The sequence below is a fragment of the Physeter macrocephalus genome, chromosome 8 (genome assembly GCF_002837175.3).
Source record: "Physeter macrocephalus isolate SW-GA chromosome 8, ASM283717v5, whole genome shotgun sequence".
NCBI lineage: Eukaryota > Metazoa > Chordata > Mammalia > Artiodactyla > Physeteridae > Physeter > Physeter macrocephalus.
In genome coordinates, this window is record NC_041221.1 from 70,265,836 (window position 1) to 70,279,424 (window position 13,589).

General features: G+C 40.0%; 1 protein-coding gene across 3 annotated transcripts in view; it reads left to right on the top strand.

The window, feature by feature from the left end:
* Window positions 1–13,589, top strand: part of MAST4 (microtubule associated serine/threonine kinase family member 4) — a 599,104-nt gene that overhangs the window by 329,216 nt on the left and 256,299 nt on the right. The window contains exon 6 of one of the 3 annotated variants that reach the window (XM_055086603.1): window positions 10,885–10,920. The exons of the other annotated variants lie outside the window; for them this stretch is intronic. Within the exon in view, the coding sequence (XP_054942578.1) occupies window positions 10,885–10,920 (36 nt within the window). The remainder of the gene's footprint in view (window positions 1–10,884; window positions 10,921–13,589) is intronic. 3 annotated transcript variants of the gene reach the window in all.

The following is a 13,589-nucleotide window of genomic DNA, read 5'->3' on the forward strand; positions in this document are numbered from 1 at the left end:
GGTGGGAGGGAGGGGGGCGCAAGAGGGAGGAGATATGGGAACATATGTATATGTATAACTGATTCACTTTGTTGTAAAGGAGAAACTAACACACTATTGTAAAACAGTTATACTCCAATAAAATAATATTTTAAAAATACACTTTCATCATTCAGACACATAGATTTATCAGATTTAAAAAAAAATTTAGTATTGTCTATAAAAAATTTTAAGTAAGCTTATAGACAATGTTTGTCTGGAATCGTGATAAAAACGTGTTATATAAAGCATGTGTATATTATATAAAAGTTAAAGCTTTTACAAATAAAAGAACACAGAAAATAGGCTTTTCTTTTTATTACTAATTGAAAAGGATAAAAAAGCAACCTATATTCTTTCTAGAAAAAAAGTAATCCAGATCCCCACTAATTTGTAATTTATTATCATTTTCTCAAGGACTAACTTGAAGTCTGTGTTTCACATGTGTTTTAAAAGGTTGCGAAGACAATGATGTGACTTTTCTTTTTTTAATGGTGCAAAGGTCAGCAGACAAGAGAGGTCAAGGGAACTTCTTTCTAGACCTGATGTTACTAAAAACCCAAGTGACCCCCGATCAGTGTTCCAGAGGCTCTTCCAGCCCTTTACCAACTTCAAGGTCCCATCCCGTTTCTACTCTAGCTCCCTGTATGGTTGGATTTTAGCTAGCTGTCTTCTCCTTACAAAGAGTAGCCATTTTCCCAGATTCTTCTAGCATGTTCTTGTCTTTCTCCTTGGAACAAAAGTTGCCATACTCTCTGCTCCCTTTCCTCTCAGCTACCTGCCAAAATCTGTATATCCTTTGACTAAATCATGATATAGTCATACAGTGAAATACTGTACGGTGGGTAGGATGATTGAGCTACAGGAGATGCATCAACAAGTATAATTATAAAAAAACAAACAATGCTGAGCAAAAGCTAAAAGCAAATTCCAGATACAGGACAACATTTATGTTGTAAAATTTCTACTAACAGCGAATCTAAGCTGTCCATATTTATTAAAAAGTTCCTAGTGTTGTGGGTCCCTTAACTAGTCTTTTGAACTTGGGTCCTAAAATGACATTTCTAAGTGGCAAAGCTCTCTGGGTGGTGTTTGTTTTCAGACAGGGAAAGTGGAAAAAGGGTAAAAGCCCAAGGTGTGAGTTAATGGATGGTTCAAGCAAAACCAAGGTCCCCTTTAATTTTAAAGGACCCCCTCATGTTTTGTTAATTGCTCAAATAAACAGCTCTCTAGTACAGAGGGTGCTTCTTTTCTTCTCGAATTCCCTGGAGAGAGGGGCAGGAAATTGGCTGGGGCCAGCTCCCTTGCCTCCTCCAATGTTGATTTTTAATGATCTTTAAGACCCCCCCAAGCCGCCCCCACCCACAGAGAAAGAAGCTGCACTGTCTCTTCTTAGCAAGCAAATTCTCCTTGCTACCCAAAATTAAAATAGCCTTTCTTCTATGTCTTTTAATTGTGAGCATGAGTGCATTGTTTCATGGAGCCCTGTAGTTTAGGGATCCGTAGGACTATCTGCAGTTATCACTTTATTTTAGTAGAACAGTGACTGACACTTGGTCAGTTAGTTTCTTGGCTTTATGTTGTTTGGCCACACACATCTAGCAGCAGAAACCCGAAGCAGAAAGCAGCTCCTCCTGTGCACAGAAGGCCTGGAGAAGTATGTTTCTGCCTGCTGAGGAATTTCTGGGAGTATTGAAAGTATTAAAAGTAATTTAGGAGTCTTCTCGGCTTAATTTCAATTTCTCAACCTAGCAGCAATACTAGTGTTTAGCAACTCTTTCTCTGCATAGAGTTTTGTCCCTTCTCCATTCCCCTTTTCCTTTTATCATTATTCTGAAATGGTTGGGGTCTAGTAGGGCTGGCCACGGACTAAGTAGGGTGAGGTGCTGCTGGCATACAATGGTTTCAGGTCTGCTAGGAGGTCCATCTTCCTCTCCACAAAGAAAACAGGCATCTTAAAACACAATTACCACAGTGCCAGACACCCATTCAGTTGGATCTGAAAGAACTGAAATTCATTCAGTTGGATCTGAAAGGTATTTTCTCCTCCGGGTCTCATTGAAATGTACATACCTTTTGGGCACGGTGTCCCTGAGCTGCATTTAGCGCAGCAGAACACGAGTCATTAATGGGATGCTTCTGGTGGTCTGGCGACAGACAAGGAGAGCTGCTGTCAAGAACCATTTTGCCACATGGTTAAGTTAACAAGTATATGAAAAAGGTGGTAAACTCGTCTCGCGTCTTTCCCATACCGTCTCTCTTGGGCAGGAGCAGGAAAGGGTGTTTGGGTGGGATGGAAGACTGGAGTGAGCCACAGAGGGAGAGGGTGTTGTCACAGTGCTTAGGATGACAGAGGCAGAGGACCCTGAGGGTTACTGGAAGCTTCTGGGTGGAGCGGGGCCTGCTGGACTCAGAAGACAGTTTGTCTCACTGTAATTAGATTGAACTGGGTGCACTGGATTAGGATATTTCTTAGGTTGAAATTCCTCATTTTGAGACAAGATAGGAAGTGACCTTCTATGTAATTGGAGAGGCTCAGGTGGATGTCATTGGCATCTGTAGGTGTGTGTATTTTTCAAAAAGAAGACGTATGTTCAGGCCAGTTGTATTTCAGCCAGAACATGCTGCCTTGATGGGCTGTTTAGAAAAGCAGTTTGGGTAAAATGAGGTTATTTCTAGAATGCAGGGAGAGGGAATCACCTTGGTTTTACAGTGGAGTCAAATTAGATTTACGAGATTTTCAGTAAGGTGAAGGTAACATTTTCTGAAAGAGAGGGAAGGGGCTTAATTCAAGCAAAATAAAGGGCATGTAAACGGTATTTGGATAAGTTTTAAAATAAATTTAGTTTTCTTCTTAGTACTTTCTTCCCTCCTACCCCTACAAATATTGAAACAACAAGAATTCAAAATGCCTATCGTCGAAGCCAAATGGAAGTCCAGTGTCATTTTGAATGTTAGAAACCCAGAAACAAAATGAAGAAAAAATTGAGTGTTGCATCTGAATTAGCATTTAAAGTGGCATGTTTATATAAAAACAGAATGGTGTAATATATCCTGAGAGTAAAGAGAGGATTTCAGACTGTGAAAGAATGTCAATCGCATTTATATATTCATCGAATAGCCAGTTTGGTATTTGGTATGTATTTGCAGCATCCTGCATCACGCCTGCATTCATCTTCTGTGAGGGGGCTGGGGGAGGAGACCTGGGAGATAGAAGCAATGTAGGATTGATCTTCTCACCTTTGAAAATTATTAAGAAGACCTTAGTGTTGCTCCATGGGAGGGAGAGTTGGGTCACCTAGGGAGGTTTATCAAAATACGTGTGTGTGTGTGTGTGTGTGTGTGTGTGCGCGTGTGTGCGTGCGCACGCATTTCCAAACACACTTGGGAGTACAAATCAGAATCTCCGCCTATGTGCGTTGGGGGCAGAGGCGGGGAGCACGGAGGCTGGTGGACTTTCAGCCCATTCTCAGGGTGAATCTAAAATGCCACCCCTAGGGCTTCCCTGGTGGCGCAGTGGTTGCGCGTCCGCCTGCCGATGCAGGGGAACCGGGTTCGCGCCCCGGTCTGGGAGGATCCCACATGCCGCGGAGCGGCTGGGCCCGTGAGCCATGGCCGCTGAGCCTGCGCGTCCGGAGCCTGTGCTCCGCAACGGGAGAGTCCACAACAGAGGGAGGCCCGCATACCACAAAAAAAATAAATAAATAAAAAAATAAAATAAAATGCCACCCCTAGATGAAAACTGCTGTTCTTAGGAGAGCTTCAGGGTGTGTGTAATGGCAAAGTAGGCTTCTGGATGTCCAAAGGCATGAGGGTAAATTCTCTATTTCATATTTCTTAGAATGACTTTTTAGCAAGCTTGAGTCAGACAGGAATTTGGAGACTTTTTCAGTGAGCATCTTTTCAGCAAGCCTTGTGGAGGGTGGCCCGCTGCAGCAGGTGGGTGCCTGCACTTTCTCACGAAAAGCCACCTTCTCAGGTCTGTTATTCAGTAGGCATTTCAGAGCCACACTGCCTGGGTTCAATCCTACCTCTGCTGTTTAACCAACCTGTGACCTTCAGAAGGTTACTTAACTTCTATGTGTCTTTGTTTCCTCATCCATAAAAGTATGTATGCTATTCTATCCTGGAATATTTTGAGGATTAAATTAGTTAATATCTGTAAAATGTTTATAACTGTGCCTGGCATGCAGTAAGCTCTATATAAGTGTTTTATTAAATAAAACACAATGGGAATTAAGGCCCCCCTCCAACTTATTTTTGTCCGGTAGTGTTAGGCAAAAGACTGCTGAGGAAGTTCCCTTAAAGCCAGATTATTTGAGTAGCATTTTCTGGGGTTGAGGGACAACTTTGTTTACCAGCCCTTCCATCAGGGGAGAGGTGTTACATAGGGCGGCTGACCCCGTATCCTTGGGTAACTCTTTCCTGTGTCCCTCCACAGTCAACACTGGTATCAGGAGGTTTCTAGGTGTGTGAGGGAGACAGACCCCACACATGTTCTGTATCATGAAGCTGAGAGGGGAACGCCCTGTGCTCAGTGGCCCCTCTTCTAGAATAATCCATCACTAGAAACCTTCCCATCCTTCTCAGCATAGTATATAGGTTACTTCTCAAAACTGTGTTTTGAGACAGACAGGTATTGAGGAAAATGAAGTGGGATATTATAGATGTCCACTTAGAAAAGTTTAATCATGGGATTTCAGAGCTGGAAGAAACCTTAACAGAAAACTAATTTTAAATACCTTTGTTTGGTAAGTGAAGAACCAACAGCTCGGAGGACTTGAGATTTGCTTGTGCTCAGACTGTTTCTTCACTGTGAACTGTGGCCACAATTTAGGGGTCCCACCCACCAGCGACTGGAAAGCAAACTTTCCTTCTTCAGGGCAATACATTTGAGTTAGAAGAAGATAATGAGCAAGGGTGTGGTAGCGTTTTATTCTATAGAGACATGAATTCAGCATCGATATCCACAGTATGGGTCATGTAAAGGGTAGACCTCACAGAGTACACTTGACTTCACCCTGCTCGTCATGGTTTCTTTGAACATTTTGGAAAGCATGGCCTCAAACTCTTCGTAAGAGTACACTTAAGGGCTTCCCTGGTGGCGCAGTGGTTGAGAATCTGCCTGCCAATGCAGGGGACACGGGTTCGGGCCCTGGTCCGGGAGGATCCCACATGCCGCAGAGCAACTAGGCCCGTGAGCCACAACTACTGAGCCTGCGCGTCTGGAGCCTGTGCTCCACAACGAGAGGCCGCCATAGTGAGAGGCCCGCGCACCGCGATGGAGAGTGGCCCCTGCTCGCTGCAACTAGAGAAAGCCCACGCACAGAAACGCAGACCCAACACAGCCCAAAATAAATAAAAATAAATAAAATTAAAAAAAAAAAAGAGTTTACACTTAAAACTGCAACCAGAGGGAAAACCTTGTCACATACCAGCACTCCCAGGATACTGAGTTTACTCAGACGAGTAATGAGACTAGTGATGGCTGCACTGGTGGGTATGGCAGTCCCCACTGTGGTAACTGGCAGTCCTCAAATGTGTCCATCGTCCAGTGAGACATGTGAGCAGGGCAGCTGAATTCTGTATTGCTCTCCTGACCCCGTTGTATAGTAAGTCGGGCTCTCTGAGGGGAACCGTCGAGAGGTGGGTGGTGGCTAGAAGATTTTGCTGATGTCTTGGTGTTCCTCCTTAGAATCTCTACTTTTTCCTCTGCCATTCTGCCTCCTGAGAATTAGAATCCCTGCTCTTTGACTCTTTGTGGCAGCTGACTGTCAAACGTAAGTGACTGGGGGAAAAATATCCTATCTGTTTTTCTGCAAGAGAGGCCTCAACTTCTCAGAATTCTGGCAGGTCATTTCTTTCATCTGAATACACATGCCTTGTCTTTGAACATGTTGTTATATAAAGTCACTTCTCTTCTGGGATGAGGCTGAGGATTAGGACTTTTCCATGCTTCCGTGTTGGAACATAAGATGTGCCCATAGAACATGCCAGCGCCCGTACACCTCTCTTGCCAGTGGCCTTCTGGACTCTGCTTCACCTCAGACATCACCCAGGTATCTTTTGACTCATAGCATAAGGAAATTGTATGCAGATAGTTCCGTAAATACAATTGCATGAGAGGAAAAAGTTTTATTAAGTATAGTCTATGAATTTTATCGGCATGTGGAAATGGCTGCCTAGCATGGAAGGGTAAATTAAAATTTGTTTTTAAAGAATGAAAATTCTAATGATAATACATTTCAATAGGCATAATATATCGAGGGAAAGGATTTTTAAATGCCTCTTTTCTAGAACTATAAAGTAATCTTTCAAGAAATATTTGCCTATTTTGTAGATGCTTAGGTGAGATTCTTCTTCCCTATTAGAAAATATTAATTTGGCCTAGGCGTTGTGCTTTTCATTGTGCAGGAAAAATGATTTCTAACTTTTGTCATGTCCTAGAGATCAGTGAGATTAACCTCGTGGTGACATTAGCCCTGGTTGCTGAGCTCTTACTAAACCCCGATTTTCCAATGCTGATTCTACTCTTATTGGTGGTGGAGGTGTGTGCTTTTACTTAGGAAGGTCGGCTTTGAGGCAGAGGTTGTCTTTTGGATTTATTTGGATTTTTCAAAAACCGAGGAAGGCATTTTCTTGGAGAAGTTGGCACCTTCTGACATCCCCGTGTCTCTGCTGTGGAACAAATGATGTTTCCTGCAGGGGCGGTGGGGGACGTCCCCCTGGCCTGGCAGTGGGTCCAAGGGAGGGAGTGGTCTGCTTTCCCGGGCTTCCCTTGGCCATTTGCTCTGCATGGGGCGTATGAGTGAGTTCACCATGGGTTTGGTATTTTAGGGTGTAAAGCATAGTGTTTAGTATCTTAACAAATCAAGAATCAATTACCGGGGAGAATAAGCAGAAGGTTTTTTAATGTCTATGATAAATTAGTTTAAACTCTAAAACCGGTCCTTGTGGATTAAGGAAGCCCTTGGAAGCCGTGGAGTATATTTTTAAAATGTACTTGACATCATACACTGGAATGAAATTAATAGATCAGTACATGGTTTCATGTCTTAGGGGAACAACGGTGGCTTTTTTTTAGCTGGGATTCTAAGGTATTACCAATTTGTATGTAAATGCAGTTGATTCTGGTAGAATCATGGGGAAAAATAGTGTCATCAAACATCTGTTAAAAAGCATGTTACTTAATTATTATCTTTGAGAATTCAGGCCACTTGGCTCTATTCTAATTTTTTTTTGGCTGGAAGATGTTGGTTGGACACATCCTTAAGACCACAGCGGGGGGTGGTGATTGATGGTGGTTATATGGGGAGATACTTAAAAGGAGAATTAAAGCAAACATAGTTCAGATTGGTATTTCTCAAGGCTCTGGGTAGTCTCTTCCCACCCATGGACCTTTTATCTACTGTTTAACATCACCTAGGCTGTATTATGTTAAGTACCCAGGAATTGTGAATTCTATTTGTATTAAACCACAAAAGAAATTAAAACAACAAAACCACTTCCTCTCATGAAATCCCATGTAGCATGAACCAATTTAGGGTGTCCCAACAGCAGCATAACCCTACATGGTCTAACAGTTAATGTTTTCCCCAACAGTTAACAGTACTCCGCTCTCCCCCTTAAAAAAAAAACAAAAAGACTTGATGGACCTATAATTGGCATACCATAAATTGCACTTAAAATACACCATTTCATAAATTGGCATATATATATATATTCACACCTGTGAAACAGACTCCATAGTGAAGGTATTGAAATATCCATCTCCTCCAGAAGTTTCCTCTTACCGATTTGTAATCGCTACCGCCTCCCAGCCCTCACATGCCCAATCAGACAGTTACTAATATTTTCCAACCCTAAAGATTAGTTTGCATTTCCTAAAATTTTAAATAAATGGAACGATACCGTTTGTACCCTTTTTTGTCTGGTTTATTTTACTTGGCATAATTATTTTGAGATTCAGCTCTATTGTAGCATATGTTAATAGTTTCTTACTTTTATTTCTAAGTAATATGCTATTGATGGATACACCATAGTTTGATTATCCATCCACTTACTGATGAACATTTTGGTTGCTTATAGTTTGGGGCCATTATAAATAAAGCTTTTATACATGACTAGTAAGTTTTCTCCCAGCTCGTGGCTTGTGTTTTCAATCTCTTCACAGCATCTATTAAAGAGCAAAAGTTTTTAGTTTTGATGAAGTATAAATAATCAATTTGTTCTGTAAGTGCTCATGATTTTGGTGTTGCATCTAAGCCATCTTTGCCTGACTCAGGGTCACAAAGGTTTTCTCCTTTTTCTTTCCGTAAGATTTATAATTTTAGATTTAAAATTTTAGATTTTTACATCTGTGATCTATTTTGAGTTAATTTTGTATATGGGTAAAATATGGATCGAAGTTTATGTTCTTGCATACAGGTATCTAATTGTTCCAGCACCGTTTGTTGAACAGACTGTTCTTTCTCTGCTGAATTTCTTTGTAGTTTTGTTGAAAATTGGTTGTCCATATATGGGTGTCTATCTACAGACTTTCTATTCTGGTTCATGGCCTGTTTGTCTTATATCAGTACCCCACTGATTTGGTTATTGTAGCTTTATAATAAGTTCATATATCAGATAGTGTTAATCTTCCAACTTTGTTCTTTTTTTTTTTTCAAAATTGTTTGGACTACTCTAGGTGCTTTAATTTTGGAATCAGTTTGTCAATTTCCATCCAAAAAAGCCTGTTGAGATTGTTATTGGAATTGCATTAAATCTGTCAATCAATTTGAGAAGCTATGAAGAATTTTCCAGGGGTTATAACCTATCTTTAGTCTTAGGGATGAATTAGGGAGAATGATGTGTGAGTTGATACAATGTGGAGAGACTGGGATGGAACTGTCCCCCACGATATACTGATGGACGAGGTGGCTGACCCAGCCGGGGAAGGCTGAATTGAGGAATGAGTGACCACAAATGAGCAAATATCCCCTCAGAGAAGCTCAAAGAAATAGTTGGGTGGGTGATTCAGGGAGCAGGTCAGGTAATGATGTCAAGCTGAAGTTAGAGGGGACTAGCTACATTTCTTCCGAAAAGAAGACCTGCAGTGGAGAGCTCAGGCTCAGCATAAGCAGGGATTAGAGGAGGAAGAGCATGGCCAGACAAGGTTCACATATTCATGTCTAGTCGAGGAGAAGGCCATAATGCCTGGAAAGATTGTGATGCAGGGGACACTTGCGGCGGGGGGGGAGCTGGGGGAGGCCATAATGTGGTAAAACAGTGAAGGTCAGTTCTACATTAGAACTAATTATTGGTCTAGAACAGTGGTTCTCAACCAGAGGTGATTTTGTCCCCTAAGGAGACATTTGACAGTGTCTAGAGACATTTTTGATTGTCACAACTACTTGGGAGGGGTGGGATTTCTCCTATCATTTAGTGGGTAGAGGTAGGCCAGGGATGCTGCTAGCCATCCTGCAGTGTACAGGAAACCACACGCCACCCCCCCTAACAAAGGCTTATCTACCCAATATGTTAATAGTGCCAAAGGTGGGACACACTGGTCTAGAAAGGGAGGGTCAGCAAAGAGGGTGGAATGAGAGTGGAGCTAATAGATTGCTCTGACGCATCATGTCTGTATTGTCTTAAGGAGAAATACTCTGAGCTGTAACCGTGCAAAGTTACCCTGCATGATCAGGAATTCGTCTTTGGAAATCTTCTCTGGGCATGTTTTCAGAAGCTGCCTAAAGGTGTTATCAAGTAAGGCTAGTTTAACAAAAGCATGCCTTGACTGCACATGAAGAAATGTTGAACATTTGAGTTATTTCGCTTAAGAAGGAAGTATTTGTTTAGTCCATAGATGAGTTTATCAACTGGAATACATTTGATTGCAAGTAATAGAAAACCTAACTCAAAGTGGCTGAAAAAAATAGAGGAAATTTACCAGCTAATGTAACTAAAAAGTCCAGGCTTCTTGCAAGGGTTGATCCAGAGGTTCATTGTTGACACAAGGACCCAGTCTCTCCCTCATCCCAGGGCAGGCTTCCTTCCTAGCTCATAGATGGCTGCCAGCAGTTTTCATGGTTACTGTGACTACTAGAAAATTTAAAATTGTGTGACTCTAAATTGTATTTCTGGTGGACAGAACTGGCTTAGACCATTCAGGAATTTCTGGGAATGGGATGGAGTCAACACCACCCAAACCACATGGCTGATACACATATGGGAGAGAGACGGAATGGATATTGGGCAAGCCATCAAGAATGAACACTGCAGTGACTGCATAAGCAAAGAAGGGAATATTTATTTAATGGCTACTATTTTACTACAGATGAATGTCTGGAAGTACTTCTGCTCTACTACCACTAATAAAAGCTAATATTTTTTTCTTAAATGTATTCTGAAAGTTGTAAAATTAATATAGGGTTCATAGTCACTAGTGAAACAGCACAGAGAGACACTAGGAGGAAGTAAATAATCCCCCCATCCCTTCCATTCCCTGTCCCCACTCCCGATCCTGGGTGGCCATTGTTAGCCTGGTCTGTGTTCTTCCATTCCTTACTCCATGTACATGTGAGTGTCTGCACGTCCATTGTTTTCTGGTGGTTGTTGCCCTTCTCATAATGGAACTGTAGCTCTTCAATTTGCTTTTCTCACCGTATCAGCCTTCCAAGTCACTATGTACAGATTTATCTCATTCTTTTTAATAATACATAATATTCTATATTATCGATATTCCACATTTCATTTAACCATTTCCTCATTAATGGGCAGTCATGTTATTCCCAGTCCCCCCTCTTCTCTGCCCCACAACAAACAATGCTGCAGTAAACATCTTTGTACCTATGTCCTTACATACTGGTCCTTTTTTTTTCCCTATAGGATAGATTCCCAGAAGTGGAATTGCTTGGTCAAACGGTATGTGTATTTTTAATTTTAATATATATTTCTAGATTCTTTTCCCCAAAGGAACAGCAAATCACGTTTGCACATAAGAATGCCCATTTCCTGCATTCTCACCAGCATTGGATGCCACTGTTCCTTTTAATTCTTGCCAATCTTATTATCTCTGATCATTAATTTACATTTTCTTCACTGACTGCCTCTGATGTTAAATATATTTTCATATGTTTATTGTTCATTTGAATTTCCCTTTTTTTCATTTCCTATTTATTTTCACTGACCATTTTTCTACTTGGTGGTGTTTTCCCGTCACAATTTCTGGGAGGTATTTATTGTGTTTTATTGTTACATATGTGCAAATATAGCTTTATAGTTCTTGTCTCTGTGTATGATGTCTTTTACCAAAAGAAAATCCTTAGTTATTATTGTGTTTTGTCATTATTTATGTCTGTCTTTTTCTTTATTGCTTCTATTATCTGTTTTGCTTAGGACGGTATTGTCCATCCTGTGGTCATACAAGTATTCTTGTAAATATTCTTCCCCATTTTTAAAAGCATTGAAATCTTACTCCAGTTTTAAGTTTTGTACATGATATGAGGTAGGATTCTTTCTTTCTTTCTTTTCTCTCCCCCTAGATAACCAGTTACTTAAGTCCTAGTTACTATGAGAAACTTTATTTTTCATGGGATTGAAATGTTACCCTTGTCACATATAAAGATGCCATATACATTTGTATCTATTTCTGGCCTCTCTGTTCTGATCTCTGTCTATTTCTGTGCCAACACCATTTTGTTTTGAATGCAGTGGCTTTCTAGTGAGTTGTAATGTCTGGTAAGTTCTCCCTCACTGGTCTGCTTTTCACACTTTTCATAGGTGTTTTTAGCCATTTATTTTTTGTTTCATATTGATCTGTTTAAGTTAAATTTTAAAAGTTAAAGATGCGGAGTTTTATCTTAAATGTTTTGAAGATAATATATAATAATACATGTAAATAAAGCCAAAAAATTATTTCTCAGTTTGGGGAATCTCTTTACTTGATGTTACTAATTGGAAAATATTTATTGATTACCTGAAGGTTTTCTGTGAATTTTAATTCTTTAAATGTGACTTTACTTTGTGATAATTGTACAATTACCCTAAGATGTGAAAATGGGGATGCAGGCATGACATATTTTAATCTGTCTAAAAATTAGATTGTAATAAAGCTAAAGTAAGCTTATAAATAATTTGTATTTCCGCTTATGTAACAAACTATAAAGTATACCCATACCTGGATTGGTTGAGGGGTGTGTAAATATGAGAATGTGAACAAAGAACTGTAACTGAAGTGCATAATAAACTGTGTTTTGCAATCTTTTATGATTTGGTTTTTCTAAAATTTAAATGTTGACTTAAGAAATTGTCACATTTGGAATTTGGGGTAAAGTTGTCTAATACTTTATGTTTTTGACAATTCTTAACATTAAGTTTATATTAATGTGATATTAACTTAATTGTTTTCCCTGACATTCTTAATAGCTTTTTTGGAAATTTTAGTTATAGTATTAAGGTAATAAATACCTTTACATTTCTCTAAAGGCATTTGCAATATTGGAGCTAAACTCTAAAACTGTTAGTGATTAAAAATAATGGTAATATTGTCTCACAAATGAACACATATGCATTTACACATGAGGTCTGTATTTTGCTTATGAAAGTAAAGGGACATCCCCATGTAGGTTCTACCCATGTTTACTTGGTTAATTAGAAAAAAAGCCATTAATTTGTTCTATAGCCAAAAAGGAAATGGTGAAATAATATATTGTGATTATTATTGAGTGATATACTTGAAAAATATAATTATGTTTTTAAAAATGAGTGAATCATGTTTTATCAAAGGCTGACACATGATATAAACTGTACTACATAAAAGGCGTATCACATTTCTCATGTTTCCTAATAAGCTGTATTTTGACCAACTCAAATTGTGTTTCCTGCACTTAAGTTTTAATCATCATCAAAATAGACAAAGGTGGTAACATAAGTATCTTTTTATATTTACGTTTATCAAATATTATATGATATCACTTACATGTGGAATCTAAACAATAACGCAAATGAACTTCCTTACAAAACAGAAATAGACTCACAGACATAGAAAACAAAATTATGGTTACCAAAGGGGAAAGGGGGGAGGGATAAAGTAGGAGTGTGGAATTAACAGATATACACTACAATATATAAATTAACAAAGATTTGGGCTTCCCTGGTGGCGCAGTGGTTGAGAGTCTGCCTGCCGATGCAGGGGACACGGGTTCGTGCCCCGGTCCGGGAAGATCCCACATGCCGCCGAGCGGCTGGGCCCGTGAGCCATGGCCGCTGGGCCTGCGCGTCCGGAGCCTGTGCTCCGCAGCAGGAGAGGCCACAACAGTGAGAGGCCCGCATACCGCAAAAAAAAAAAAAAAAAAAAATTAACAAAGATTTACTGTATAGCACAGGGAACATAACTGGCTACTACAGTTGGGATAAGGGAACATTTTGTTGGTTCCAAAACAGTTTTTTTTTGGGGTTTTGGTTGGTTTTGTTTTGTTTTTGCTAAAGAGAAGGGATGCTTTCAATAGTGTGTGGAGCTATAAAGAGATGAACAGAACTGAAGGAACTTCTGCTGGCCAAGAGTGGAAATTTAAGTGACAGAGGAAATGCTA